At 44.2% G+C, this 27,958-nt stretch overlaps 1 protein-coding gene across 1 annotated transcript in view; it reads left to right on the top strand.

Moving 5' to 3' along the window:
- The window catches only part of LOC140701209 (trafficking protein particle complex subunit 9-like), a 722,564-nt gene that overhangs the window by 54,032 nt on the left and 640,574 nt on the right, over nucleotides 1-27,958 (top strand). Inside the window, exons 11-12 of the mRNA XM_072976650.1 lie at nucleotides 6,746-6,951; nucleotides 26,408-26,551. Coding sequence (XP_072832751.1) covers nucleotides 6,746-6,951; nucleotides 26,408-26,411 — 210 coding nt within the window. The 3' untranslated portion in view covers nucleotides 26,412-26,551. The remainder of the gene's footprint in view (nucleotides 1-6,745; nucleotides 6,952-26,407; nucleotides 26,552-27,958) is intronic.

Here is a 27,958-nt window from a genome sequence, read left to right as displayed (position 1 = left end):
CAGAACAAATCTGACTCCATATTAGATCCGTTCCTTTGAATTTAACCCTATGCTCTGTTTCCTAGGCTTCATCTGGCTTGTAAAACAATGTTGCCTAGAGCCTGAAATAAACAGGAGATCCTTTTCTGAAGGCTCTGACCTTTAAGGATATTTAACACTTTTTCATTCATTAAAAGATAGCAAATTGCATAATAGAAAATAACTTTTGTTTTGTTGGAGGATTGCAGGGATCTGACCCACGCAGATAGCTGCAAGAAGAAAGGATTCTAACAAGAAGGAATTCCTACACTAAGAAGTTTGCAACAACCAAGTACATAGGAAAGGAGCCTGAATTGTGACTTGGGGAGATGGTTTTCCAGGACATTACTTTGTGATCTAGGTCTACAGAAACCTGCTATTCCATGCCCCAACATCTGGTCTCCCAATTTATTGTCCTGTCCTGCACTGAGGAGAAAGAATTTCGACTTGGTAACACTCCTATCTAATTAGAAAGCTGGGCACTGGAGCTGAGTGTTATGGAAACAGGCCAGCCAAGAAAAGCACCAATCGGGGTGTTGGTGTACTCAGAAATATTATGCCGGTGGGCTCAGAGGGGCTCCTGCTCCGAAGTTCTGAGCACCTCCAAGACGTGCACATGAGGTTTTAAAGGCTTAATTACAAGTAAGGGGGAATTAGCCAATAAGGCTCAAAGAACAAAAAGCAAGGAATCAGTACACTGGAGCTTATCAATTTGTAATAGATCACATTACTGACACCTGTTGTGCTTGGAATTACGAGTAAGGTTGTTAGCCCAATAAACTGACACTAAACTTCAGATATATGAGATAGCCCAGCAGAATTTAGATCAGTAAACTGACACTTACCACACTTAGATTTGTGACTTAGCTTGTTAGCCCAGCTGGACTTTTCCTTCACATGAGGACAGCTCTCCCACACCCAGGGAACTACTGTGAGCCCTTGATGTTTCCACTAGGGTTGGGTATGGTTTACCAAGGAGATATGGGGACTATGCACCAACACTCAGGCAGTCTGCTCTGTCTGGGGCTCTGATCTTGTATCATCCCGCTCCCCGCCAGCCCAACACCTGGGACAGTGGAGCTAAGGCAGTGATCCTGCCTGCCTGTTTCCCAGCGTGTAAAAGGGGATTATGTACCTTTCCCAAGGTAGTTCTGAGCGACAACACCTGCAGGTGCTTGGTTCTCAGAGCAACAGAAAACCCAGGTCCGCGTGGGGGCAATGGGTGTGATCCCCATAGGGCTTCTGCAGAATCATCGGTTGGAGGGCTGGATCAGGGAGGTAAAACTTGAGCTGCGGGACTTGAAGTGTTACAGAATGGTACCGAGGCAGGTCTGCCACCTCTGGGTGCCCCAGAGGTTAAGCTTTTTCTCTCCAACACCGCTACCACCCTCCCCTCTCCGTATCCCTCCCTACTCTCTGCTCATCCTGTCCATCTGTATCCCTCCACTTTTCCCCTCTGCTCCACCTGCTCCCATCTTCTACCTCCCTCGCTGTCCCACCTTCTCTCACAGAACTCAGAGAGGATCCCTGGCCCTCCTGCGCATGCGCAGTAGTGCCAGGTGGTCCGCTGGTTGGAAGCTCCATATCCGAGCCGGGGATCGGGCCCAAAGGCTTCTCAACTCTGTGGCCCATTAGGCCTTTGGTTCCTGCCTGGGGCTGGGGCCTCTGACTGTGGAAGTGCAAGGTGGGGGGCTCCCGGGAAAGGGATCAGGCGGCTGCGGGAGGGCGGTCAGCCTGTCACAGTCCCCCAGGGCGCCAGTCAGCTTGTGTTCAGCTGAATTGCCCAGGCCAGCCCCTCTCACAACGCCACCTGCCCCGGCGCCCCGGCCACAGCTGTCCAGGGCCAGGTGTGCACCTGCCACCTCTCACCCAGCCGGAACCCCTCAGTCCGCGGCTGGCGTCCCCTTCACCTCTCCCGCCCGCTAGTCCTCTCCTCCCTGGCTTCCTCTCCTTGGCCGCTGGCCTATTCACGCCCCTGGGAGGGCTGTGTCTGGGCGGGCGGGGACTGCGGACCCGGACGGGGAGGGCGGCTGTGGCTGGGTCTCGGGCTGGCCTCTGAGCGGGCCTGCAGCCCGCGTCCCCCCCTCTTTCCCTCCCACCCGGGGCTGCCCTTCTCTCCCTTTCCCGCTCCCGGAGGACCAGCTCAGTGGCGTGGGCACTGCTCCCTGGGCTGAGAGCCTCAGGCTGTAACGCCCTGCTACTCCAGTTGGAGTTGGGAAAAGGGAGCCTCAGTGCTGAGGGAGTTTCTGTCTCCTCCCTCAGTATTTCTGCTGCATGTAAGTACTTTGAACACTTTCAGGAGTTATGATGGCGGTGCTTGTTGATGTCACGTGTTTTTATAGTGAGAGGGATTACAGTGGTGAAAGCAGGGCTTGGTTCTGTTAAAAATGAGCTGAAGGTATGAGGCTGAGACATCCTCCTTCCTTCCCTCTACCAGGATGAAAGGAGTGATCATCGATTTTAAAAAGATAGTTACAGTCCCTAACTAGCCCAGCCCAGCTAGTGTGTGTTAACAGGAACAGCACCACCAGAGGCCTTGGAGACCCAGGGATATTGAAGTCCTAAAAAGCTCCTGGCACAGTTTGGTTTGTTTTGGTTTTTTGCTTTTCTTAAATTGTGGGACACACTCGTGGTATAAACAGAAAAATATTTGTCAAGAAATATTTTTTCATGTAACAGCGTTATTGTGATATAGTTCACACACCATGAAGTCCTTCCATTTAAATGGTACAATTCAGCAGCTTTTAGCATATTCACAGTGGTGCAACCATTATTATTCCAGAACGTTTTTATCACTTCAGAAAGACCAGTGGAAATGAATGACCCATCCACCCCTCCCCAGTGGTGGTTCTAAAGAAATTTCTTGGCTATTTCTGACCATAAATTCACTTGTTACATTCCAAGAAAAACCTTGAAGGAATTCTAATCAGAATTGCAAAGAATCTGTCTATCAAAACAGGAAGATTTATTGTCTTTATGGCATAAACTTCTTCTACCCATGAATATATCTGGGACCCTATCTTTTCATCTGTCCAGTGCCTGGCCCATGGGAAGTCTTCACTATTTGTTGTACTTGTGAATGATGAGATTCTATACATCGTTAGTTGCAACTGTATCCTTTCACAGAAGAGAAAAGAAACCTCAGTGAAGCAAGTGACTCCCTGATGTTCAGAAAGAGTGACAGCCAGGGCTGGAGTGATCCAATGGACTTGGTGCTTGCAACCAGAATTCTTCACCACCTACAGCTAAGGGGATTAGAGTGTTCTTTTATTTTTTCTTAACGGCGTTGCTTTTATTTTTACTTATTTTTTAAATTATTTTTTATTTAAGTGTAGTCAAGTTACAATGTTAGTTTCAGGTGTACAGCAGAGATTCAGTTATAAACATATGCATATGTATATACATATGTTTTAGATTGTTCTTAGTATAACTCATTACAAGAAATTGAATATATTTCCCTGTGTTATATAGCAGGTCCTTGTCATTTATTTTATATTTACCAATTTGTATCTGTTAATCCCCCCTTTCCTGCCTGCTAAACACAGTTTGCTTTCTATGTCCATGAGTCCATTTCTAGGAGCACCATTTTTCCTAGTAATATATGCCCTTTGGATGCTTTAGGTTTCAGTAATTCCATCTTATCTGTGGGCGCTTTTCTTCTGGTAGCCTTTATGTGGCTTGCACACGTGGTAATAGAGATCTTTATTTGTGAGAACCCCAGGGCTCGTGTAGTCCCCGGTACAGAGTGTCCACTGAATTGATGGTTGGACTGGGAAAAAAGCACAGTAAATGCTGGAATTTCCACTATGGTTGAGAATTCCAGGTTTCAATAACCTGTTTAGACAACCTTAATATTGGCTGCACCCATACTGGGTAATTTGGTGGAAATTCATGGTATGGTGGTGTAGAGACGGGGCCTTATATGCTTCTTCTCTTTCTATTTTCTAACACTCATTCTCCTGGGCCTTCCAGATCCTCCCCCAGAAGTGCCCAGGGCTGGCTTGGTGCTGCGCTGAGGCAATATTTGTTAATAACACCGTTTCATCTTCTCCTCTGAGCCTCCGTTTCTTTCTCTGCACAATGAGGGCTTAGACTAGATAAGTACTTTTCAGTTTCTTTTAAAGCCATGTTTCCTTTGAGAAACAGAAATTGCAAATCTCTCCTCTCAACCCAACCCTTTAGATTTTGATAAGTCCTCTAAGGAGTTACATAGATCTTTGTGAAAAATTGATGTGATTTTGATTCCAGGTGACACAGAAAAGACTCTTCAGAGATTGATTGCAGGGAGAGGGCAGGAAAGGGGCAGTATGTGACACTTTCTAGTGTGAGCACTGGAGCAGGGACTTGGATTTAAATACGGTGTCTGACGTGGCCTCTCTCTAATCTTGTAGAATGTGATAAACTTCTCTACCTCAGTTTCTTGATGGGTCAAGTTGGGGTGATAATATTTTAAGGCTTTTGTGAAACATTATACACATAAGCCATTTGTGTCTCGGTAGAAACAAGATCTGCTAGGGATTCAGGAATTTGATTAAAAAAAAAATTCTTGTCCATAGCACTCTGTCTGTGTGTATTTTGAAGTTCCTGGAGGGTGAGGGTGAGTCTAAAGTCCATCGTGGGACAGGTGGCCCATAGTTCTCCGTACCCCAGTTTACCCGCTACTCCCCAGTCCTCTTCCTCAGTCCAGGATGAAGTCTCCTAGTAGATTTACACAGAGGTCTTGTGGAAATGGCTTTTCATTTTATTGTTTCACCAAGAAGGGCTGCCATCATGATCTCTGTGGTCAGGCTTTGAAGGGCTGCCATCATGATATCTGGTAAGAATTCTATGCAATTGGGAGTTTCAATTTAATGAAAAGTAAAAAATTACAAATAGAAAATTAGAACAAGGTTGGTGACAGGGGCTCTTGGAAGTGGACACCATTAGCTTTGTTAGATTCAGGTGCTGTGGCCTGTTGCCACGAGGACCCATCCTCTTGCTCTGAAGTTGGAGGGACTAGTGGGTTCAGTGGGAATGTTAACTGAGTGTATCTCATGGGCTGGGCATTGTCCTATTTGTACAGTGTGTTCCTTATTTGAGACAGTGAGCTCACCTAACCTCAATGACCTCTTTAAAATATTAGACTTCTTATTTTGAGATGTAATGTAGATTCCCATGTGGTAGTAAGAGATTATATGGAGAGGGCATATGGACCCTTTGCCCAGGTTTCTTAATGGTTCCATCTTGCAGTGTTGGGGTACAATTCATTACTGGCTCACTAACAATTTGGGGTTTGTGTTATTGCCCTTATTTCTATTCATGATTAAACTGGGGCTTAGAGAAGAACACAGGCCTGCCCAGGTCACCCACATTGTTAGTGCAGAGTCGGGTGTACATGGGCTTGGGAATTCCAGGCAGTACCATTATGATGGTTTGTGGCAGGGAGCAGCATTCACTTTGATTGTTTATTCATTCATTCAACAAACATTTATTGAGTAATCTCTGTGGGTCAGATGCTTTCTTAGGGTTATCTGATTCTTCAGCAGTACTGAGAATCTGGTAATATTTATATTTTTAATCTGAGAAAATTAGCTCTGAGAGGTTATAACCCACCCAAAGGAAATATATCTCATAAAGGAGGGATAGAACATTTGTACAGTCACCTCCTTTTATGCAGGTGGTACCCTAGGCATATTACATTTTCAAACATCCGTAATCCAGATATATTCTTGTAAGGCAAGGATTTTTTTTTAATTGAAGTATAGTCAAGTTCACAATGTTGTGTCAGTTGCAAGGTTTTTTTTGAGTTTTGAATTAAAAAATACTTTTTCAGCTGGGTAATTAGGTGTATTTATTTGTGTCATTTTTTTTTAATGAGGTAGTGGGGTTTGAACCCAGGACGTCGTACATGCTAAGCATGTGCTCTACCACTGAACTGTACACTCTTCCCCAAGGCAAGTTTTCTTATCCATTATTATGAAGCTTAGGAGTTCAAATAAATTGGATAGAAATCCAGATCTTTTGATCCTACTGTGGTCCTTTTCTTTATATTCTGCTGAAGGGGGTTGGGGAAAGCATTTCCTTTGTTCATTTCTTTATTCAGCATTTTTGAGCCGTGACTTTGCATCAGGGCTTTGCTAGGTGCTTGGAAATATAAAATAAGAAGTGACCCTTCTCTGCAGAGGCAGGAAGCCTAGACCAAAAGCTGGGTAATGTGATCCGAGCTACAGTAGCCATGTGCAGACTCTGAGAACAAACTGTATCGTTGGATTTGCTTTGGCTTCCCTTGCCTTCTGGCTGGTACACACCAGGTCACAGCAACCCAGATGGGCCCTTAGCACACAGCAGATTATGTACCTCGATCTCCTCTCCCCTCTCGGCAGGGCCTGCAACATGAGCATCCCTGACTACGTGCAGTGTGCTGAGGACCACCAGACTCGTCCCGTTGTGGTCCAATACTTAGAGATCATGTCAGAGGAGAATTTCTTTTGCATCTATCAGCTACTCACCTTGGTGAGCCATATCAGCCCATTTGGCTCCCAGTGGACACTCTGTATCCACTACAGGCACCACTATGTTCCCGATATTGGGTGGAGCATCTTCCAGACCCACCACAATGTTGTGGGTCTTGTCACCATTACCGACTGTCTCTCTGCCAAGGCCTTCGAGAAGCTCCACGTGCAGAGGAGCTGTATGGCACCTCGATATTGACTCTTAGCTTTTTGTCTTTGTACTGCATGTGGAGTAGTCGAGCAGCCACGTACCGACTTTGCCTTCAAACTACGAGGACTGCAGGGTGGTGGAGAAGAAGATCGAGAAATTCACTGAGTCACTCTTCATCTTGCTCAAGTCCAAGTGGCTGGCTGGTGGCCCCAAGAAATCTAGGGACAAGATCCCCCTCCTCTGCATCCCGTTTGAGAAGGAGGAATTCATGAGACTGGACACAGAGAGCAGGTAAGTTTACCTGGAGGACAGTCCACCCTGGCTGTGTGCCGGATTGCTTCCATACATCCAGAAAGGGATCAGCAAGGAAGAAGTCTGTCTTGTAGCCAAGATGGGAGGGCGGTGCAGCCCGCCGGTTTACAGACATTTCAAAGTGAATCCGCCTTTGTTTCAGAGAGATCCTTTTAGGGTTAGTGTGGACACTTACTCCTGCTTTACAGCCAGGACCATGGTGAGAACCCTGGAGTTGCCTGTCCAATAAAGTAGCCAAATCCACGGATGCTAGGAGCACTGGGTAGGAGGCTGGACTGAGCTGAGATGTGCTGTAGGTCAAATGCACATCAGACGCTGAGGCTTGTCTAGTAAAAGTATATAAACTATCTCTTTACTTCCTATATTGATTACATGTCAAAATGATAGTATTTAACATACAGTAGATTAAGTAAGATCTGTTCTTAAAATCAGTTTCTAGTATTGGTTTTTGTTTGTTGGTTTGTTACTTTGTTTACCATTTTAAACGTGGCAACTGGGAAACTTTCTTTACATGGCTCTCATTTCATTTCTGTTGGGCAGCCTGCCCTGGGACAGTCTCATCCCTTTGCTTATAGATGAGATGCTGAACCCCGAGAGGCGGAACGTGGCGCTGGTTGAGCTGGGGCTGGAGCCGGTGTCTCCTGCCTCCCAGGACCAGCACCTCTTCTGCTCAAGCCCTCTCTTCCTGCCCGACAGCCACCATGTCAAGTTAGGACATCAGAAACACCGCCAGGGACTTCCGAATGAACTCCTTATGCAGGGAAAGGCGTATCACGGTGTTTGGGACAGAGCAGGGAAATGTTCATTCTCAGTTTGTCCCTGTGATTAAGTCAAAGACCCCACTTTGCCTCGGAAATACAGACGAGCTCTTCTGGGCTGCCTACCCCCCCACCTTCTGCTCTGTTTCCCGGTGTATCTATCGTGCTGTCTCTCAGGCAGAAGAGGGTGAGATGTCTTTGCCGAGACATGGACACATTTGCTGGGGAGAGTGAGGGAAGCTGTGTCCCCCCATCCTACGGCCTCTGTCCTTGAGTCTGGAGAGGGCTCATGGTGGTCCCACAGGTAACTGTCGCAGAACCTGGCACATGCTGCTGGGACCACCGTGAAGGAAGTGCTCTGTGATTCTTGAACTTACCTAAGATCAGATCCTACTTTCTGGTTGTTGATAAGTTGGAGGAGAAGATGCTAGAGAATTGATAAAAAAGAATGTCTAGACCAGCCCTGTGAGTGAGAAGCACAGAGGACACGAGTTCCACCTGCGAGAGACAACCTAGCGGGTTCTGGATGAATTTTCTGTTCCTCCCAGTAATACCTCAATGGCTTAAGGAAGGGGAGAGGCATGTCGTGGCCATGATCTGTACTTGTCCTCTCAGGGCCCTGTGATCTACATGCCCGCACTCCCCATCTGCTTCTTGGGGATGAGCTAGCATGTTTAGGAGCCTGGGCACTGCTGAGGGCATAGCTGCCAGCACCGTGGTACACAGAGTCTGGCTCCGTTCCCCTCACCTGTCAACTCCTGCTGAGGCCCCAGGCATTAGTCAAGGTAGGTGCATCGGTGCAACGTAAGCAGGGACCACCTTCTCCCCCTGGACAGACTGGTGAGTGAGCAGTGGAAGCCTGGAACCCTGCTCCAGCCCCCACGCCAGTGCCTCCTCTGTTGTCATAGGAGGCACTGGTGACATTTTTGCTCAACAAATGCTTGTCTCTGAGTCTGCAGACCCACCAGAGAATGCCACCTTGTTTTTGTCTTTTGAAGTCTGCCCTTGGGACTTGGCGGAGTAGCCGAATGTGTACTTAGCCCACAGTGATTGGCACTGTCACCATTGATTACCCAGAACCTCGTGTACCAGGCATGGCTCCCGGCATCAAAATATAACAGCGCATTAAACCTCCCTCCTCTTGGGTCTGTCTGTTCTGGTACCATAAGAGCTCAGCCAGCATCTGAACGTCTGTGAGATAATGCGGCCAGTGAGCTCGGGTCAAGCACATTCTCCTCCAGTCACTTTTACCCCATTGTTGCTTTTAGTATTACACAGTCATTAATTTTTTAAACAATGATATGTTGCAGGAGCAGAGCCTAATTCTCTCCTGCTACTCTTGGTGGAAGTGAGTAAAACGGTCCAGACTGAAATGCGACCACAATTTGTAGCTCAAAATCTGCCTAGACTCTTGTAGGTGGAATTTTGGTTAGGGGCGCTGAACACGTTGGGGTCCACGGGCAGCGCCGCTCCCCTCAGGCCCCTGCTTTCCCTGGAGCAGGAGGTGTGGTTGAGTCTCACCATCCCCGCGTTCCTGGCCTCACAGACTCACGTAAATTCTTGTACATGCTGTCAAAATCATTTTTGTTCTTGTGTGTTTCTAATTTTCTCTTGTTCCTCTTTTCCTTTTTCTTTATTCCTTTTTCACTTGTACTGCCCAGTGAGCATGTTGTTGCATCTGGATATGTGGGCTGTGCACACCCTGCATTGGAAATAGACAGATTACCATCCGTGCTGTCTCAATCGCTTTTAAAAGCAAAAACTTAACAGCTGTCTTGATCCATGTATTATCCTAGTAATTTTTTATTTTCTAATATTTTGGAATATTTACTTTGTTAGCACATTACCCACTGGTGTTTGATACCTGTTAAAATCCTTGCTTTGAGGAACCTGTTTGGTCCTACTTTTATTTGGTGACAAATGCGTCCTTATTAAATTTGATTGTTTTGAAAAAGTGAGATGCGAATTGATTTAGGCGGCTGCTGAGGGATTCTTTTCATGGAGTATTTAAACTTGTTAAGTCAAATTCTGCAGCATCTTGCTCGATTCTTGCTTTTACAGAAACGTGCTCGGCCCGCTATTCCTGGCTGTGTCTGTGTGAAGTGCGTGACGTCGCTTCCTGGCCGGCGGTCACTGGTGAGGAAGTGGCCGTCTCGGGGGTGAGCAGCTGCAGGGGATGCTGTTGGAGGAAGCAGTCACCGTTTGGTTCTTTAATTTTTTTTTTTTTGCATTCAACTTCCCCGTGCCATTTACTTTACTTTGCCTACATAAAGGGGCAGAATAGGTTCTAAAATCCATGCCACTATTTGTTCCCTTTACGAGGCTGGTTTTTCTGAGTATCAGGAATACATGGCCTTCTCCTAAGTAGCTGGCTCACCTGGATCTGTTGGACACAGGGACAGCTAAAAGGGCCGTAGCTTCCTCTCTGTTCCAGTCAGTGGGCATTCAGAGCTGGGTCTGTGGTTTGCCCCAGCAGCCGTGCAGACCTCCCTGCCCCGTCATTTACTTTTAACCCATGCTGGCAGTAAAGAGCTGAAACAGTTTCTGTTGCAGCTGACGTCCACCACTGATAGCGGTGTCGTTAGTTTGTGTTAGTCAGTCTCCAACACCCCAGACAACCGTGAAGGAAGATGATTTGACCGACCTAGGACCTTGGATTCTCACCCTCACCATGGTTCATCTCACCCGGTGAAAGGGTGTGGCCACCACCATCATGCTGACCATGAGGCCTTGTTTCTCCTTTCATGCTCTGGTCCAATGTGGACACTTCATTTTTCACTGAATTTGTCTCGCTTGAGACAGGCCACAATATCTGAATGAGTCCATCACATTCTGGGTGGGGAACAGAACAGAAATAAGTGTCTCAAGTAGATGGAGTCTAGGCTGTCCGGGTTGGCAATTGCAGGCTGGGATCTGTGATGGCCGGGCTGTACCCTGGACACAGGCCTTTCCCGTGGCTCCCGAGAGCCCAGGAGTTGGAGTGAGGACAGCCTTGCCTGGGTTCCCCCATCCTCATCTACTCACTGGCAAGTGTGTCTGCTAACTAGGAGCTCCCCCAGACCTCGGGCCCTTCAAAGCTCAGACCACGGGAAAACCTTGAGTCCCTTCTCCTGGGCCTCCTGTGTGAGAATCCATGCCTTCTGAGGTGACCAGCGGCAGGAGATGCCTCCCCCTCCAGGGAGCACCCTACGGAGGACTGTTATTCAGTGCACCATGCTGTGAGCTTGTGGGGTTCTGGCCATGGTCCCTGCAGAACCACACTTGAGATGGGCTTATTGTCGGAAATAACAGGACTGATTCCAGGGCAGGGACAGGGGTAGGGAACAGTGGAATTTGAATGTGACCTCAGACATCTAGGTGGGTGCTGGGGCTGTAACTAAAATGAAGAGTCTGGGAGGTAACTGCCAGGAATCAAATTCCAGAGTAAATGGTGGACATGAGGCATTTTTAAGATGCCATTTTTCATCCAAGTTAGGACTTCAAAGAGGCACTCGGCTCTATGAGACTGGGGCTCTATTGAAGGAGCCGGACTAGAGATACACGTTGGGAGTCGTCATTCTTAGCTGGTGTTCACAGCCTTGCATGTGAATTAGATCTTCTCGAGGGCTGCAGACTGAGGCTGAGGGGGGGCAGGGCTGTGCCTGGGTTGGAGGAAAGCCCAGACCATGCAGCTTTGGTGTGTCAGTCAGCGGCGTTTGCCATTTTCAGAGCAATGCCATTTATCCTTAAGGGGCCTGGGGGTCGGCAGGGCCAGCCAGAAAAATTCTGAAGGGAGGGTCGTGGCCACTTGTGCGTCTTGGGAAGATGTAGAGGCTGCAGGATACGGGAGGTTAGAATCCTCAGAAGCTGGAGTTCGAGTGGGGAGAAGGTAGTCACAGTCACCAGTGAGGGAGGGAGGGAGGCCTAGGGAGTCCCCACCCTACCGGACTCTCTTTCCCATGAACAGAAGGCAGTCAGACAGAGGATCTGAGGTGAGAAGGATGGGCACTGGGAGGGGAGCCAACCTGGAGAATGGTGCTTGGAAAGTTCTGGAATAGTCTCCTTGAAAACTAGAGTTAAAAATACCCAGACTCTTAAGAATATTGTTAGTGACTTGGGAGGAGGCAGTTGTTTTTCTGGCCTCCTAAGGGTAAGGCATGTATCCAGGGATACACAGAAGATAGGGGCAGTCTGTTCCGGGGGCTTGATCCTTACCAGGGGGATCAGTGCAAGTTTAAAGGGGGAGAAGGGCAGCGGAGGGAAACTAGCCAGGCCCCGTGTCAGGTACCAGTCGGCCGCCCTACTTGCGTATTTTATTCACATCCATGACTCCCAGGTGGGCGGTGGCAGCCCCCTTTTGCAGATTGGGAAGCCTTCTCAGAGGGGTTAAGGAATTGGTCTGCTTAGCGGTTGGTAAATGCTGTAGCAGGATTCAAGCAGGACCTTGTCATACTTCAAGGGCATGTTCTCTCTACTGTTTCCAGTACTTCCCTCTTATACCTGGAATGGTGAAGTGGGTCAGATTAGGAGCCTTTCAGAAAAAGTATGATTTAAGTGCCTCAGGACTGTTTCACAAAGCTCAGCGTTCTTTGATGGTTCTGAAGCATGCAGTGCTTTTCGCCCCACAAAGGTAACGTCTAACTCCATTGTCGATTATGTGGTTGCAAATGATGTATAGGTTCAAAACCACACTTCGCAGCTTTTACAGGGAACTCTCCAATTCTCCCTTGGTCGGCTTTCTTCCACGTGATGTAACCGTGCTGCAGCGTAGGCCTGAGCTTTCCATATGGAGTGAGGGTTTAATATCCGATGTTAGCATAAAACAGTCAGATGAAGAAACCCGACTTGACAATTTATTTTTGGGTTTCATTAGTCAAGATATACTATCAGCATATAGCAAATGAAATTCAGTATAGGACATTGCATTTCTTCCTTTCTATTTAGAGTTCTCTTACCGAATAAGGTTGCCTGCTTTGGAACATCAGCTGCACGACCACGGCACCTATCAGTGTGTTGGTGTGATTGCACTTACAGAGTGAATGTAATCTGGTCTTCCTCAGCCCCATACACTCCAGTGCAGAATCACGGGCTGTAGCCATCTGTTAGTCACGCAAATACTTCTAAAATTATATGATTCCAGAAAAGAAAGGAGAGAGAGAGAGAGATTGCCTTTATCAAATTTCCTTTCAGTTCTAACTGCAAACTGTTGTTGAGCAGCTCTGGTTTCCTTTGGATATGAATATATACATTTCTTTGCATGTAACCTGGGTTTTGGACAAGAACACCAAGTTTTTGCTGTCCACAAGCCACAAAAATAGTAGCCAAATTGCACACGTGTGAAATAGTTTATACTTTTTTATGAGAAAGTATCCTTGAATTTGGGACTTGGACTGTGATTTCTGCTTTTTGCTTCCCTCAACCGTCTTGTAATCTCTCACTCCTTCCCACGTTGTCCCCAAGGGTTCGTGGTCTCAAAGGAGCGGGCAAACACCCAGTTGGTCACCATGTACTGCTGCTATAGATAGAGGCCAGACAAGACATAAAGGACATTATCAGAGAGGACTTCCTGGAAGAAATGGGCTCTACATTCATTTGTGAGGACAGAGTAAGAGTCAGCCAGGAGAAGGAGTCAAGAATGTGGCTCAGGTCGCAGGTGCAGCCCGGGCAGAGGCCTGGAAGCTTTTGGCGTGGGGACCCGGGTAGAGTGCCCTATGTGGTCCAGGGTGGAGGGAGCCCCTGCTGGGGAGGACACTGGAGAGAGTCCGGGATGTAGGGCTTTGGAATAAGTTGAGTTTTACTAATACTGACACAGTAGGCAGTGAAGGGTGTCAACAGAAGTGACCCTCAGGAAAGGAACTTCTGGTTTTGCTTCTGATATTCTACAGACAGATGGGTCGGGACAGGAGAGAGCATGTATGTCTGTCCCTTTGAGACCCAACCCGTCATTCATTTATTCATTACACGTGCACTTCTGTGAGTCTAGGGGAGACAGATTGTAGCCACATTAGTAAGCTAAATGTATTTGCTTCTTGAGAGCTTAGCATTGTCAGAAGTTGACTTAGCCTAGAATGTTCTAGGAAGAGAAGAACAAATTGTGGAGGTTGGAGGGAGGGAAGGCTTCCTTGGGAAACAGTCAAAATGAGCCTGGAGGCAAGTGGGAAGTAGGAGCAGGTCAGGGGGCCCCTGAGGTCACTGAGGACCTGTGTACTTAGGTGAGGCTGGGCGAGCAGGGTCTGGGGTGGGGCTAGAACTCTACCAGGGAGCCTCTGAAGCATTTGAAGTGGGGGTTGATGTAATCAAATTTGTGATTTGGGAAGGCTGCCGTGGCTCTGTGTGTTTGTGTAGCGGCGAAGAGGCGGTGGGTGCCACCAAATGGGGGATCATTAGAAGACCATTCACAGGCTGGAATATGGGCATCGGGGCTTCTTGAGGACGGCAGGGGCAGTGTGGATGCCGGCTTTTCTTATGGGGGGCTTGTTAGCGGGGCCGCCCTAGAGGCACTTTGTGCCTGGAAGAAAACGGATGGTGGCCACCAGGTGGACTGTCCTCTTCTCTCCTTCCCTGCCTAGTGTGATGATCTTAGCTCAGCCAACATTTGGAACAAAAGAGCTAATTTCCAGAGTTGCCCAGGACTTTGTTGAGCTCCTTCGAGTGAGATCTGATTGGATTTAGGTTTGTGTTCAGATCTGGATGTTCACTTAGATAGAAACGTCCTGGCATTTCGATTTACATAGGGGTGTTTTTCTTCATAAAGATTGCTTTCTTGGTGAGAGGAAATTTAATACAGCTGTTTTCTTTTTCAAAAAAATCATATCTTTTAAGAAATTTAATATTCAAAAGAATAGGAGTATATAAAATATTTAAGGAAGTCTTTGGTGTAGTTTCTTTGCTTTCTGAGCTAATGTGGAGTTAGAGCCTTTGCATTACTTAATAGCACATCCTTGTCAGTATTTAAAGAGCTGTTAGTGGGCGCCCCAGGCCCCACCTCTCAAAGAATCGTTAATGTTTTCTCTGAAATAGTGAGGTCATAAAGGTCTTGTTTTCAGAAATCAAATGGTTTGAAATACGTAGCATAGCCCAATTGATAAAATAATAAGTTCAAAATTAAGAAAGTGGAGGATAATTGATTTTTTTAAAGCCTAAACATAAACTTTCTTGTGCTAATGTTGCAAGTGGAAATTTTGAAAACAAAAATCCTACTGCAATATCATCTACATGGAATACATCTATGAGTTTCATGCTTGAAAAGTAACTGCGCAGTGGTTTTCGAAGTCAGGAGCATTCCAGCTCAGATACTGGCAGTGATGGTTGCTGGTTTTCAATGGAAGAGCCTAAATTTGCCTTCTTAGCTTTTTTTTTTTTTTGTAGTGAGAGGGTTGAGTAGTGCCTTGCCAGCATGATTTTGGGGCAATTTGAGGGCAGGTGTCGTGTACAAACAGTGAGATATTTCCATGCATTTTATTTTCTGGACATCACCAGGGCACATGTGGGGTTTGTGCCTGCAGGCTGGAATGCTACAGGACTCCCTAATCCGTCACCATTATGTCCTGGAGCTGCTCCGGTCAGTGAATGATTTTCTGTGGCTTGGAGTTAAGGTGGTCTGATGGAGATGATCAGATATGCAGTTAAAGTGCTATTACTTGAAATAAGAGTAACCTAGAAACATTGCTCTAACAATACAGGATGAGGGAGGAGAATTGGCTGAGCTACTTGCAGTAGGGTGTCTTCTCAGGTGACTCCCACACCATGACTCCTGCCAATATCCGCCACAGTCCTGCATGGTAGTCCTGCCGAAGCAAGCAAGCACTTTGCTCAGAAACGCACTGAATTTCCTTGTGCCTCTGTTTGTTGGCTTTTTTTGAAAGCACTTTTTGCTTTTGCTTAAATGCCATCCATGCTAGTCACCTCTTACACTCATTTTTCTGGACCTCGTCCATAAATAGCTGCTGAATGGATGAACAGAATGTAGTATCTCCATGTAGTGGAACATTATTCACACGTAAGAACGAATTAAAAAGAAAAAAAAAGAGGAAAATGAAAAAGGCCACCTGTTTTTGGAAGTCCACCCTGACTATTCAACCCACACTTTTCCCTTTGATACCCAATCACTTATGCTCCACTCTACTCTTTTTGATAGTACTTACCACCTTCTAATAATCTTTAAAGTTTTCAAAAAAAAAAAAAGAAAGAGATGCTGATACCACTTCAAAATGTACAAGCCTTGATAACAGCTTGTTACTTGAAAGGAAGCAGACACAAACGGTCACAAATTGTTGATTTCAGTGATCTGAAATGCCCAGAATAGGCACATGCAGAGGCAGAGAGCAGGTGATGGTTGGAAGGGGCTGAGTGGAGGGGGATTAGGGAGTGAATGCTAGTGATAGGGGGATTCTTTTGGGCTGGTGAAGTGTTCTGGAAATAGAAGGTGATGAGGGCTGCACAACCGTGATTGTGCAGAAGACTGCTGAGCGCTGTCTCTGGGAGTGCCTGTTGGGGCGTCTTTATTTTGTTCTCATCCTGCAATGTGAAGTGCCATCTTCTGCTGTGGCCGTTCTACTCCTGTGAGTGGTGAGGGTCAGAGACTTTGCAGAGTCATGTTTCTTTTTTCCCCCTGGGTGATTGTAGGCAAAAAAGTTTTAAGCCTGAGAAGTGCTCCATCTGCAGAAATGTCTTTTAGTTTTGCATGGTGTAAATACCTTGAGAGCTTTTAATCGTTGAAGCCAGTCTGTGGGGGGAAATAGCCCGTGAAGCCTGGGTGACCCCGGGAAGAGCCGTGTATCTCTCCCAGACACGGGTGGGGATTCCACCCCCGTTCAGGCAGTGAAGGGCCCAGACCCGTGAGCAGAGTTGACAATTGTGAATATTTACGTGTATCCGCTGCTTCATCTTGGATATTAATTTCAAGCTGAGTCAGTTTGTGGCGGCAGCCTCATCCTACATCAGGAATTTATAGTATCTGCTCTTTGTGGTGAAGACAGGAATATACAGGAAAATAAGGAAAATAAGAAGAGCTGTTTTTATGATGAAAGATATTTGAGGAGGTTCCATAGTTCCTATACCCATAATTTAGCATCAGCAGAGTAAAAACTGTTACACAGTCACCCTGAACCAATGTTAAGCCACAGAATTATTTGTTACTTCATATATTTTGGGGCTTAAGGAGACCCAATACTTATACACATGTTGTCTCCAGCAGCCAACTGAGAGATGACACAAAAGAGTAGACAGGCGATAAATGTCTTCTTTGTTACTGATGAAGCCACGTTCTCCATGAACTTCAAGGCTGTGGGAAAATGCGTGTCATGATACTGTGTCCCAGAAGTAGAGACTCACCCTGTCCCATGAAGCTCTGGGCCACAGCGAGCCTTCCCTTGAGAAGACGTGCCCCTTCATGCATAGGGCTTTCCTGCCATGAAGCTGAGCATCCCAGGTGCTTCCCAATGGTGACCAACACTGGAGTGAAAGGAAGGGTTTCACATGCCCCACTTGTCTCCCCGGACTCACACCTCACTCTGTTAGTGTGATGAGTGCTAGCTGTGGGCCAGGGGCCAGGGGTGTGAAGGGAGAAGCACACTCCATGGCCCAGAGGAGTGTTTAGGAGGCATCCCCTCCCTCAGTTTAAACAGGTGGTTGGATGGATCATAAGGGTACTCCCCAAGAGTTTATAAAAGGAGAAATAAGGATGTTCTTTGGGACTTAGGCTAGCCAGGAAACACATTAGATGATTAGAGGGGAGATTTGTAAATCACTTTGATATTAAGTTGACATTAGTTGAACACCCAAAATGTGCTACATTCTTTTCTGAGTGTTTTACAGAAATGAATCCTTCAATCTTCTCAACAAGCGAGTAAGGAAGGTTTGATTATTATCCCAGTTTTACAGTGTGGAAATTGAGGCACACAGAGGGTAAGTAAGTTGGCAAAATCACAGAACTAGTAATTGACAGAGCTGGTATTTAAACCCTGGCTGTCTGGTTTTGATGCTCCCAGAGATGGGCTTTGGGTGTTTAGCGTTATCAGCATCCCTGAATCTTTGTACCTCTGTGCATCAGTTAGCCAATAAAGGACAGGGAAAGGAGAGTTACACGGGTGCTCATTGTCATGTCTTGCCACTGTCCACGGAGAGTGCACCGTGATTGGCGTTAATTGACTTCTGGGCAGTAGATCTGTTCGTATAATAGAAATTTAGTCCATTGAGTTAATCTAGAAACATTTCCTGCTCCGTTTCTGTCCATGCTTGCCATGTGACTGCCTGCCCGTGATTGGGCCGTGGAGGAGAAAATGTACTCATGGTTGAACTCTGATATTTCAGTCTGGTTCATAGATTCACGTCTTCTGTTACATTAATAAGCTAAGTTTCTGGTTTTCTTGCATCAGTGTCTCATGAGTTTGGTTAATGTGAAACCAGTCCATGGGAGCCCAGGGGTGATGACGGTATAATTTCTGAGCACGCTGTGGCACTTCTACCCGTGCAGACGTGGCTGAAGTATGTCCACCTTCCTCACTGATTTTCCCCAACAGCAGGGTCCTCTCCCACCCCTGGATGTGAGGTTGGGAGCTCTCTGAGTAGGCCAGTCAGAGGCCGAGTCCACCAATCAGAAAATGATGAAGTACCTGGAAGTGGGTTTAATAGAAGACAAGGGCTTCCAGGTAGTCAGATGGGCTGTTCGAGTCCATTTGGTGAAAAGCTATCCAGTGTCTGTGGTTGAGCTGCTTCTTTGCTGTTGAAAATTCTGGAGTAGATGAAGGGATTTTAAAAAGCAGAAAGGAATGATTTCAGGTGGTACGTCCACACTGGTGAGAAGTGATGGATGACCGCCACTGTGAAGCATAGACAGAGTCTTACAAACTTCATAAAACAGCTTTAAAAGCTCTGCCATCTGAGTGCACTTCATATGGGATCCAGATCCTCACTGGTCGCGCTGTGAGGGCAAGTAACTGATGATGGCAGAAAGGACACGGAGGCATCAAAAAGGTCTCATTCACGTTCCCTGTTTAAGGGATGCGGCACAGTGTAATATATTTTAGCTGGTTTTTCACTGAAAAATTTTTAGTGTTTTCTGGGGCTCCCCAGTACCCCAAGGGTCCATGCAGCTGGGTGTCCCCTCAGTGCAGCACTGTCAGTGCTTGCCCTGGGCTGACGCGGTGTCACATGGAGCAGGACGGTCAGCGTCCCCGGCTCCTCCGAGCTCCGTCTCCTCATCCTCAGAGCCGGGTTTCTCATCCGTGTCTACTTAGTAGGGTTGTTGAGAATCACACGTGATGCTCCAGGTGTGACTTGTGGTTGTCTCTGTGATTGGCATATAGTGAATATTTGATAGAAACACTTGTTTTTTTAGTATAATTGTAGCACCTAGGTTGCAGTGGTTTTTAGTCTGCATTTTTTTATAACTTTATTCTTATTTTTTTTGTTTTGCAACTTTATTTATTTATTTTTATTTTTATTTTTTTAACATTTTTATTGATTTATAATCATTTTACAGTGTTGGGTCAAATTCCAGTGTTCAGCACAATTTTTCAGTCATTCATGGATATATACACACTCATTGTCACATTTTTTCTCTGTGATATATCATAACATTTTGTGTATATTTCCCTGTGTTTATTCTTATTTTTAAATATGCACTTAGTTTATTTATATTTTTGGAGGTACTGGGGACTGAAGCCAGGACATTGTGCATGCTAATCCAGTGCTCTACAACTGAGTAATACACACCCTCCTTTTCTGCACTTGAATATAAATATTGCTATACACAAAATAGCTCTTAAACACCATCATGGGAACTAGTCACTTTATAGACAATTGAACACATATGCTATTTCTATAGGAATAAATGTTGATGAGACATACATTTCTGAATCTGTTAATGTGCTTAAAAACGATCATAGGTAGTGATAAACATGAATCTTTAATCCAGTAATTCTTAAGGTCTGTTTTGCCATCATAGGAAATTACATTCTACAGAGAAGGCTAATTGGGTCTCTTTGATATTTAGATGGTTTAGCAGATGATGAAGACTTTCAAAAGCTGACAGATTTGTATTTTAAATTAACTATAAAGTTATCTTCTACAAGTTGTAAGTACTAAGCTTGTGAAGTGCCCAGTAATCCAGGGGGTATGTGTCTGTGTCTGTGTGAACGTTTGTGTGTGTGATTTCAGGAAGGTAGAAAGAAGTTCCATATAGACTTCTGATAACTTTTGCCTCCATTTCAAGGTGTAGGCATATATTTACACAAATAAATTGATATTCTTTTGTCATTTGGCATATTGAGAATAAGACTTTCTCATACTTGTTTCAGAAAGTTTAGGGAGATTGAGTTTAGGAAATGGTAGGAGATAGAGGCAGGGAGGTACTTTAAACTTTGTGCAGAATGAGAAACAGTAATTTTTCTCTTTTCTTCTAAAGCAAACTGGCACTGAATTGTAACATACTATTACTCAGAATTGCTTTTCTGATCAGATACAAGTACCTCAGATTTTTAAAGGCAACATGAATGATGAAATGTGTTTTAGCATTTATCTTTAAAAGAAGTTTTATTTTTCAAGTAAAAGGTTATAGCCTGTTCTTTCTTCCAGCAGTACAAGAAATTCTCATTGATCTATCTAAATGATCTCTGTGCTTAGTTTCTTTGTGTTTTTTTTTTTCTTTAAGTGCTTGGTTCATTGTGGTTTGAATGAATGTTTAAAATTTCTGGATTTTGATCTTTAGAACATGCTGATTTATCAGAACTGTTAAAAACCTGATTGTTCTCTGCTCCAGGTTTGGTGGGGGCACCCTAATGATTTCTGTTGTCTGTTAAAGAGGGAAATTCTTCCTCTAGCCTGCAGATCATTAAGTGAATGGTTTGCAGTGTGCCTTTGAAATTATTTGTATGCATTGAGCATGTTTGTCCAGTGAATTTTAAATTGACTCATTGTAATGACTTTGATTTGATTCTGTGGCTTTTGCTCCTCTCCACAAGAATTTGAATTCTCTGTTGCAATTTGTATTCGTGTTCTTAACAGGGGAAGAAATTTTGCATGTTTTACAGAGGTGGGTTTTCCTATCCCCTCTGAATGCCTTCTAAAATTGATACATTAAAAATCTGTTATTGCAGTGCATAATTATTTCATAAACTATTTTTTGGCATAATCAGAAACAATGACCAAGAATGATAATAAAAAATACGAAAACCTTCCTTCCTTCCTTTGAAGAATAGGAAATCAGGTAGTCAGGCTCCCTCATGCTTTGTGGCTGACACAATTACTCTCATGTCATTGTGTATCATGATTCGGAGATGGTATTGTTTCAGGTTTATAGATTTTTGTTTTAACATTTGTGTTGAATTCTTTCTCCAGGCTGTTTCCTGTTGGGTTTGTGGAAAGAGTAGAAGGGAAACAAATACTTTGTTTTGTTTTCAGGAGGCCTGAGTTGATGAGAAAAGAGTTGAGGTTGAGCTGAGGAAACGAGTGACAATCCCTCTCCACCTGGCTGAAATTGATAAACAAAGAAATCAATTAAGTGTATCGATATTTGACCAATAGAAGTTAGCGAGCCCAAACTGGCTGGAAATGCACAATGGAAATTACTGAATTCACCTGCAGAATGAGGTGTTTTACCAAGTAGAAGCAGCATAGAGCAATCAGAAAAATCAGTAATATGATGAGATATAAAAGGAATATTATATCTTTTATTTCTGAAACTTTTCTACGTTAAGTTGTGTAGAGCTAAAATTAAGTTTCAAGCACCAGGAGTTAAGAGAGTGGGTGGTTCCGTAGGATCGTTATTCTCGGATGTGCCTAGACCCTGCTAGAGTGGCTGAAGATGGCAGGAAAAGACCCACATCCAGGATTTGTCATCCTAGGGTGTCCTCCATAATGGTTCCATGTGGGAGCCCATGATTGGGTTAACAATTTATAACACAGCCCAGTCGCCTCTGAACTTTAAGAAGAAAAAATATGCTTTGATACTGCTTTGCAAGCAAGTGCCGGTGCATCCTCACTCCAGTCTCGTTGCCTTAAAAAGCAGAGACAATGCTTTGCTTGTGTAGTTGAGGTTTTAGATAGCACTCTGCTGGTTGCAAAGGACCGAGACCCTCAGCTATAAACGCTGGGCTTGTGTGCTGTTAGATAGTCTATAATCCCCAAAACAAGGACCTGGCTTGTCTGGTGGTCTGCTTTGTAATGAACATATAAAAAATGTATCTTGTTCCCCTCACCCCATGACTTCCCTAAAGATACACTAATCCTTTGTACTCATTGTGTATTCTACAATCTCTGCCTCATACTGTCTTTCCCGAATTTCCTCCTTACTCTCTCACAACTGTTAACGAATTTTCCCTTTGATTATACACAATAAATATGGGAACATTTGAGAGGCTCATGGAGATGGCTCCCTACTCCCTCTCGATTTCTTGACTTTTTCCACAGAGTCTTGAATAATCATTCCGTGTCTGTAAGACTTCCGCCAGCCAGAACCCACAGTTCCAGGTGAGGAGGATGCAGGCTTTAGCTCTCCTACTGGAGGGAGAGAGAGAAGAGAATTGAGATATGCTCCCCCGTGATCCCTTCCTGCCCCAGGGCTACAGCAGATCACCTGCAGCCTTCTGGCCTCTGCTCAGCGGGCCTCTGTCCCAGGACTGAACTCAGCCTTTTCTTCCCTTGTCAACATTTCCTGTACCTTTCAGAACTTGGTCTCTTCCCTGCAATTCAACCCTGGTAGATGTGATGGTGGTCAGCGTGCTGGTGGGCAGTCCTTTGGGGACCCGCAGGAGCCATGCTGATTCTCCTGAATCTCTCAATCTGGGTTACAGAACAGTCGAGCACCAAAGGAAGCCCATTCACGTGATGTCAACAGACCATTTCATCACTTTCATTTTATTTTTATATTTTCGGTGGAGAAATTATTTGCAGCAAACTGTTCCAGATATTCGCCACCTACTTTCCTCACCACCAATTCCTTGTTGGCTCTGGTGCTAGTTTTATGAACCAGGATTCTTCTCTGGTCATTTCCGGCAGCTGGGCTTGCCGAATTCTTGATCTGCATTTGAAGCAGAATGTTCTTTGTGATGTCAAGGTGATTTTCCTATTTCTGAATATTTCGTGTACACTCAGCAACTCTTTCAAGTGAAATGCTCTTGTCCAATTTTGGTTAACTCACATTTGCTAATCTCCTGCTTTCATGCTGAGGGCAGTTTCTTTTTCCTCTAATAAAAGTTAGCAATTTGCATTTACAATGGAAGGTACTGGCCCGAGGTGCTTTTGTTCTTAACAGTTTTAATACAATTCACCCATTAAAATGTACAGCGGTTTTTACTCTATGCCCAGAATTGTGCATCGCAGTCTATCTTAGAACAATTTCATCCCCCCAACAGGAAGCCCCGTATGCATAAGCAGACATTCCCATCTTCCCCATCCTCCCCCAGCCCTAAGGAGCCACTTTTCTATCTGTGGATTTGCCTGTGCTGGACATTTCATGTAAATCGAGTCACTTCATATAAGTGGAACCGTCTATTGTGACTGACTTCTTTCACACTCAGTAACGTTTTCAATGTTTGTCCATGTTGTGGCCTGAGTCACTATTCTATTCTTTGCTATTGCTGAATAACTTTCCACTGTATGGCTGGGCCCCTCTGTTTACCCATTCACCAGGTGATAGGCATTTGGGTTGTTTCTGCTTTTTGTCTGTGATGAGTAATGTCGCCGTGAACACTCATGTGGTATTATTTATGTGGATATTTGTTTTCAGTTCTCTTACGTGTGTGCCCAGAGAGCAGAATTGCTGGGTCAGACAGAAACCAAATGTTCAAGTCTCTGAGGCCCTGCCAGGCTGTTTTCCAAAGTGGCCACGCTGTGTTACGTCCCCACCAGCAATGGCTGTGCGCTCCGCTTCCTCTGTGTCCTCATTAGTGCTTGTTACCCTTTTTTTTTTATTATAACCTATTGTTGTGAGTGTGAAGCTGTTTCTCCTAGTGGTTTTGACTTCATTTCGCTTATAGCTAATGCTATTGAACATCATTTCATTGTGCTTATTTGACATTTCTATATTTTTCTTGAAAAATACCTTCTCAGATACTTTATTAACCTTTTAATTGAGTTGCCTTTTTATTGTTGAGTTGTAGGGTTGTTTTTTCTTCATTTGGAGATACAAATTCCTTGTTAGATAAATGATCTGAAAAAATTTTCTCCAGTGTGTTGTTTTTTCACTTTCTGTATGGTTCCCTTTGAAGCAAATTTTAAATTTTGATGAACTCCAATTTATCTCTGTTTTCTTTGTTCCTTCTGCTTTTGGGGTATTATTTAAAATCTGAAGTATTTTATTTAAACTTTTATGTATAAAATATCTAAATTTGTAGGAACATTCTAGGAGATGGGTACGGTTGTTGTCCCCAGTCTATGGATAGGAGACTGAGATGCAGAAAATTTCCCTGAAATATCAGTGTCACAGCTACCCAGTGCTGTGGGAGTTCAGACCCTCATGTTTGTCCCCAGAATCTGTGATCTTCACCACCATGCTCCACTACTGCCTGGAATCGTTAATGAATACATCTTTCCTTTTTTGATTTCTTGTTAGTTTGTTTTCTCATTGGGGACCTCATCTCCTTATTTTCCTTTCGGATGTCAGTGTAGATTTATTTTAGGTCTCATGTAGGCAGAAGCATTGCTATCAGTTAACTTCTTTATTACTCACTCTCCAGTGATGATTGTTGCTAGTTGACCTAACCAAGTCATGCTTAAGTCTTTCCTGCTAATGACACTAAAAACAGTCATGACTTATAGAATGCTCAAAGAAGAAAGTACTTGATTGATTTTATTTTGCTACCCAATCAAACCAATCAAGTAAAAACCCCAGTGTTGACACAGACTATAAGCCCTCCAGAATAGGGTCACTGTCTTCCTTCTGTTTCATTTATTTGGTCACAGTGTCTGGATAGTGCTCTGCTGTCCAGCAGTTTTGTGAGGATACTGTGCTCGTGAATGATTGTAAGGACAGAATTTTGAAAAAAGACTGTGTTGTTCATTTCACAAGGGAAAAGATAATATAGAAATACTGCTCAGATCTATTTTAAAATTAAGCTTGGAATTTTGAGAAGAATTCAAGAAACCATACAAAGCTCTTTTTCACTAATTTTAGATCTATCTTAGACACATATGGTTACATAGCAGAGTAACTTATCAAGTACATTTGACAATAGGAGTATAATATTGATTATTTGTTTTAGTTGAAATATTCTACCTGGGATAAAGTAATCAGTGCCCATAAATGAACAAATATGTTTGTATTTCTATGCAACATGGGAGCAGAGTTCATGTTTCTATATAATATGTATGACTGTGTGTTTTAATCTGTCTGTCAGTGTTTTTATAGTTTTTCAGCAATGTTGTAACTTCAGAATTCTTCTAACATATTCACTCCCGATACTACTGCAGTTTGTACTGTGTATCCTATCTTATGCATGGGATTCCACTGTCCCCTCAGTGAGGAATTTCCTCTCCTATTGAGCTAGTAGCAGAGTTAAAGGAACAGTGATTTCAAGGCCTTTGCTCTCCACGTGTTCGCAGTTGCCTATCAATCACGAATTTCCCTTTCTTGAGTTTTCATTTTTCAATTAGAATTTTTGAAAATAATTATTAATATTTTTCACGAGTCTCCCAAGAAACTTGATGTGTTTGTGCTTTTCAGTTTTGAATTTATGAAAATTGTAAATGCACACTTGTTTTTAAGTAGTCCTTTTTCACTAGATATTTGTTTACTTCTTTAGATTTAAAATAATTTTTTCCCAATAAATGAATCGGTGTGCAAGTTTTAAAAGATACCTTACTTTTTATTTTTCTTATTCTAACAGGTATATTCATTGTACAGAATTTAGAAAATAAGGATAAACAAAATAATAACTTAAAAATGGCCTCTAATCTCACTTGGAGATACAGCTGTAAGGTTTGAAATTGAGAATTACAAGTCCTCTCACGTTGTTCTTCTATTTCAAGTACGTTTTGGTTACTGAGACCCTCAAATTCCCATAGGAATTGTAGCAGCAGCTAGTCAGTTTCTGCAGAGGAGCCCACTGGGATTGTGATCGAGACCACGTTGTATGATTGCATCGCTCTGGGGACCATTGCCATCCCAGGAATGTTGTAATCTGATCCAGGAATCTGCGTTGTGTGTCCAGGTATTTAGGTCTTCTTTAATTTTTTTTCAGCAATGTGTAGAGTTTACATAGTATTATTTTACTTTATTTTTTCCCTTTATACTGAGTACAAGTTGCAAGTTACCGGGATTTGAATTGTAATATAGCCCCGCAAATTGCTGCCACCATGGACGCTGGGGTCTCTCTGCTCTTTGTAAAATCTCGCACAAAATAGGACCTAAGTAACTCTCTCTTGAAAGAATGATTATATGATTGCTGGATGATGCTTGAGAGTCCTTGTGATGATGTCTTTTTCCCAGACTTTCCCCTCTTCTTAACTATGCCCTTTCCCTTCCTTTCTTCCAGCCTGGGTTTCAGCCTGCCTGTGGCATTGATTTTTCTTGTCTGTGGACTCATCCTTTCACTAGTTCATGATAATGTTACATGTGGGCTGTGGAAACTTGCTAGATGCCAAGAAAGATCAAATCCGTTGCATGCTAGTATTTTTAGAGTGTGTTATTGTATTATCGATTGAAATTAAATCAGGCTGACCCATTGACCATCCCCTGAGCTCTTTTCGCTTTCCTACAGTTGATACTGTTCTCGTTGCTGCATGTGCCCTTCCCCCAGACTCGGTTTTGGAGTTGAGTAAGTCACCATCACTGGAGCCCTCTCTTTAAATGATGAAGAAAACCTTTGCTCCTTCTCCATGTTTGGGGACTTGGATGAGATGAGGTAACAGATAAAGAATGGAGCCCCACCTCATTCTGACCACTGCTCTTTCCGTTCATTTCTCCAGGGGAAGTGTACAATTCAAAAATATAAAGATTGTGAGATAATGAGATAGACAAGACAACCAATCATTTATTAAATACCCTTTCATGCCAGAAACAAATGTATTATACACACAAAAAGCACATAAAGTACGGTAGTACTGTGGTTACAAACGTGGGTCCGAGTTCGAGTCCTGCTCTGGAGTGACAAGTATTGTGAGATGGAGAACTGGTAGATCGGCTTAGCCTCTCCAGGACTGATTTTCTGTCCTGCAGAGACGGGGCTCGCTAGGCCTCCCTACCCCGTAGAGGTGCTGTGGGGTGTAAATGATGCGAGTGTGCAGCCCGAGCACACCTGCTCATTCCTCGCAAGTGCAGGATAGCACAGCTTTTGCGGTGACGCCTTTATGACCACACCGTGTAGACTCTCAGTGCTCCGAATGGATGCCTTGCTGATTGGAGAAGGGATTCTCACTTCTGTTAATATCCAAGGATTGGGTTATTGGGCCTTGCTGATTTGAATCTATTCTTTAGAAAGTACTTAATGTAGATATATTTTTCAAACATGCATGCTTTTTTCTTTTATTATTTATACTTCTACCCTCTCATCTCTTGGTGTGACTTTTCATGGAATCCAGGAAACAGTCCTAAGCCACCTGCCTCTTCACACTTCTTTGTGGTGGTTTTCTTCCTTGACTAGAAGAGGGTTTTGCATAGGAAATTTTGTTTGCTCCCCTTCTCTTGGAGTCTCCCTGTTTGTCTGCCCATCTCTCACCTGTCCATCTGTCCATTTCTCTACCCACTCATTCTTCTGACTTGTTTCAAGAAGCATTTCAGGCAGCTTACAGAAGAACAGATACCAAATAAACAGGTGAGAAAATGGGGCCAATATCAGACAGTGAAGCTCAGAGTTGAGCCTGTGTGAGATTTGCAGGCGTGAGACACACGCCTCTGCCTTGTGACTTATAAGATAGACAGCATCAATGTGCCTGAGGCTCCCAACACACAGGGAAACAGGGTTTGTGGGAGATGCTCAATGTCTGTGAAATAAATAAGTGGCTTAGGAGAAGCCCAGCCTTTCCAACTACTAAGAGAATATATTGAGTGTCTTCCAAAATCAGATTATTGCATCTTTTCTTTTTCAGAGTTTTATGTATAGTTGGTTTACATTCTATACCTGGAAATTTCTCCAAAACTGCTGCCCACGTGAGTCCCATGACTCGGGAATGGGGTGGTTCTGCTCATTGACTTGTGTTGGCCAGAAACGGAAAATGACAGCCTCAAAGGAGCCTGGGATTAATCAGTTATGTTTTGTCAGTGCTGTAGATTTCAGAAAATGCTTTTACCATATTTCTCCGCCTGAGGCGGC

Source organism: Vicugna pacos, chromosome 14, assembly GCF_048564905.1.
Source record: "Vicugna pacos chromosome 14, VicPac4, whole genome shotgun sequence".
Lineage (NCBI taxonomy): Eukaryota > Metazoa > Chordata > Mammalia > Artiodactyla > Camelidae > Vicugna > Vicugna pacos.
The sequence above is the reverse complement of the archived record's forward strand: the minus strand, read 5'-3'. Positions and strand labels throughout refer to the sequence as shown.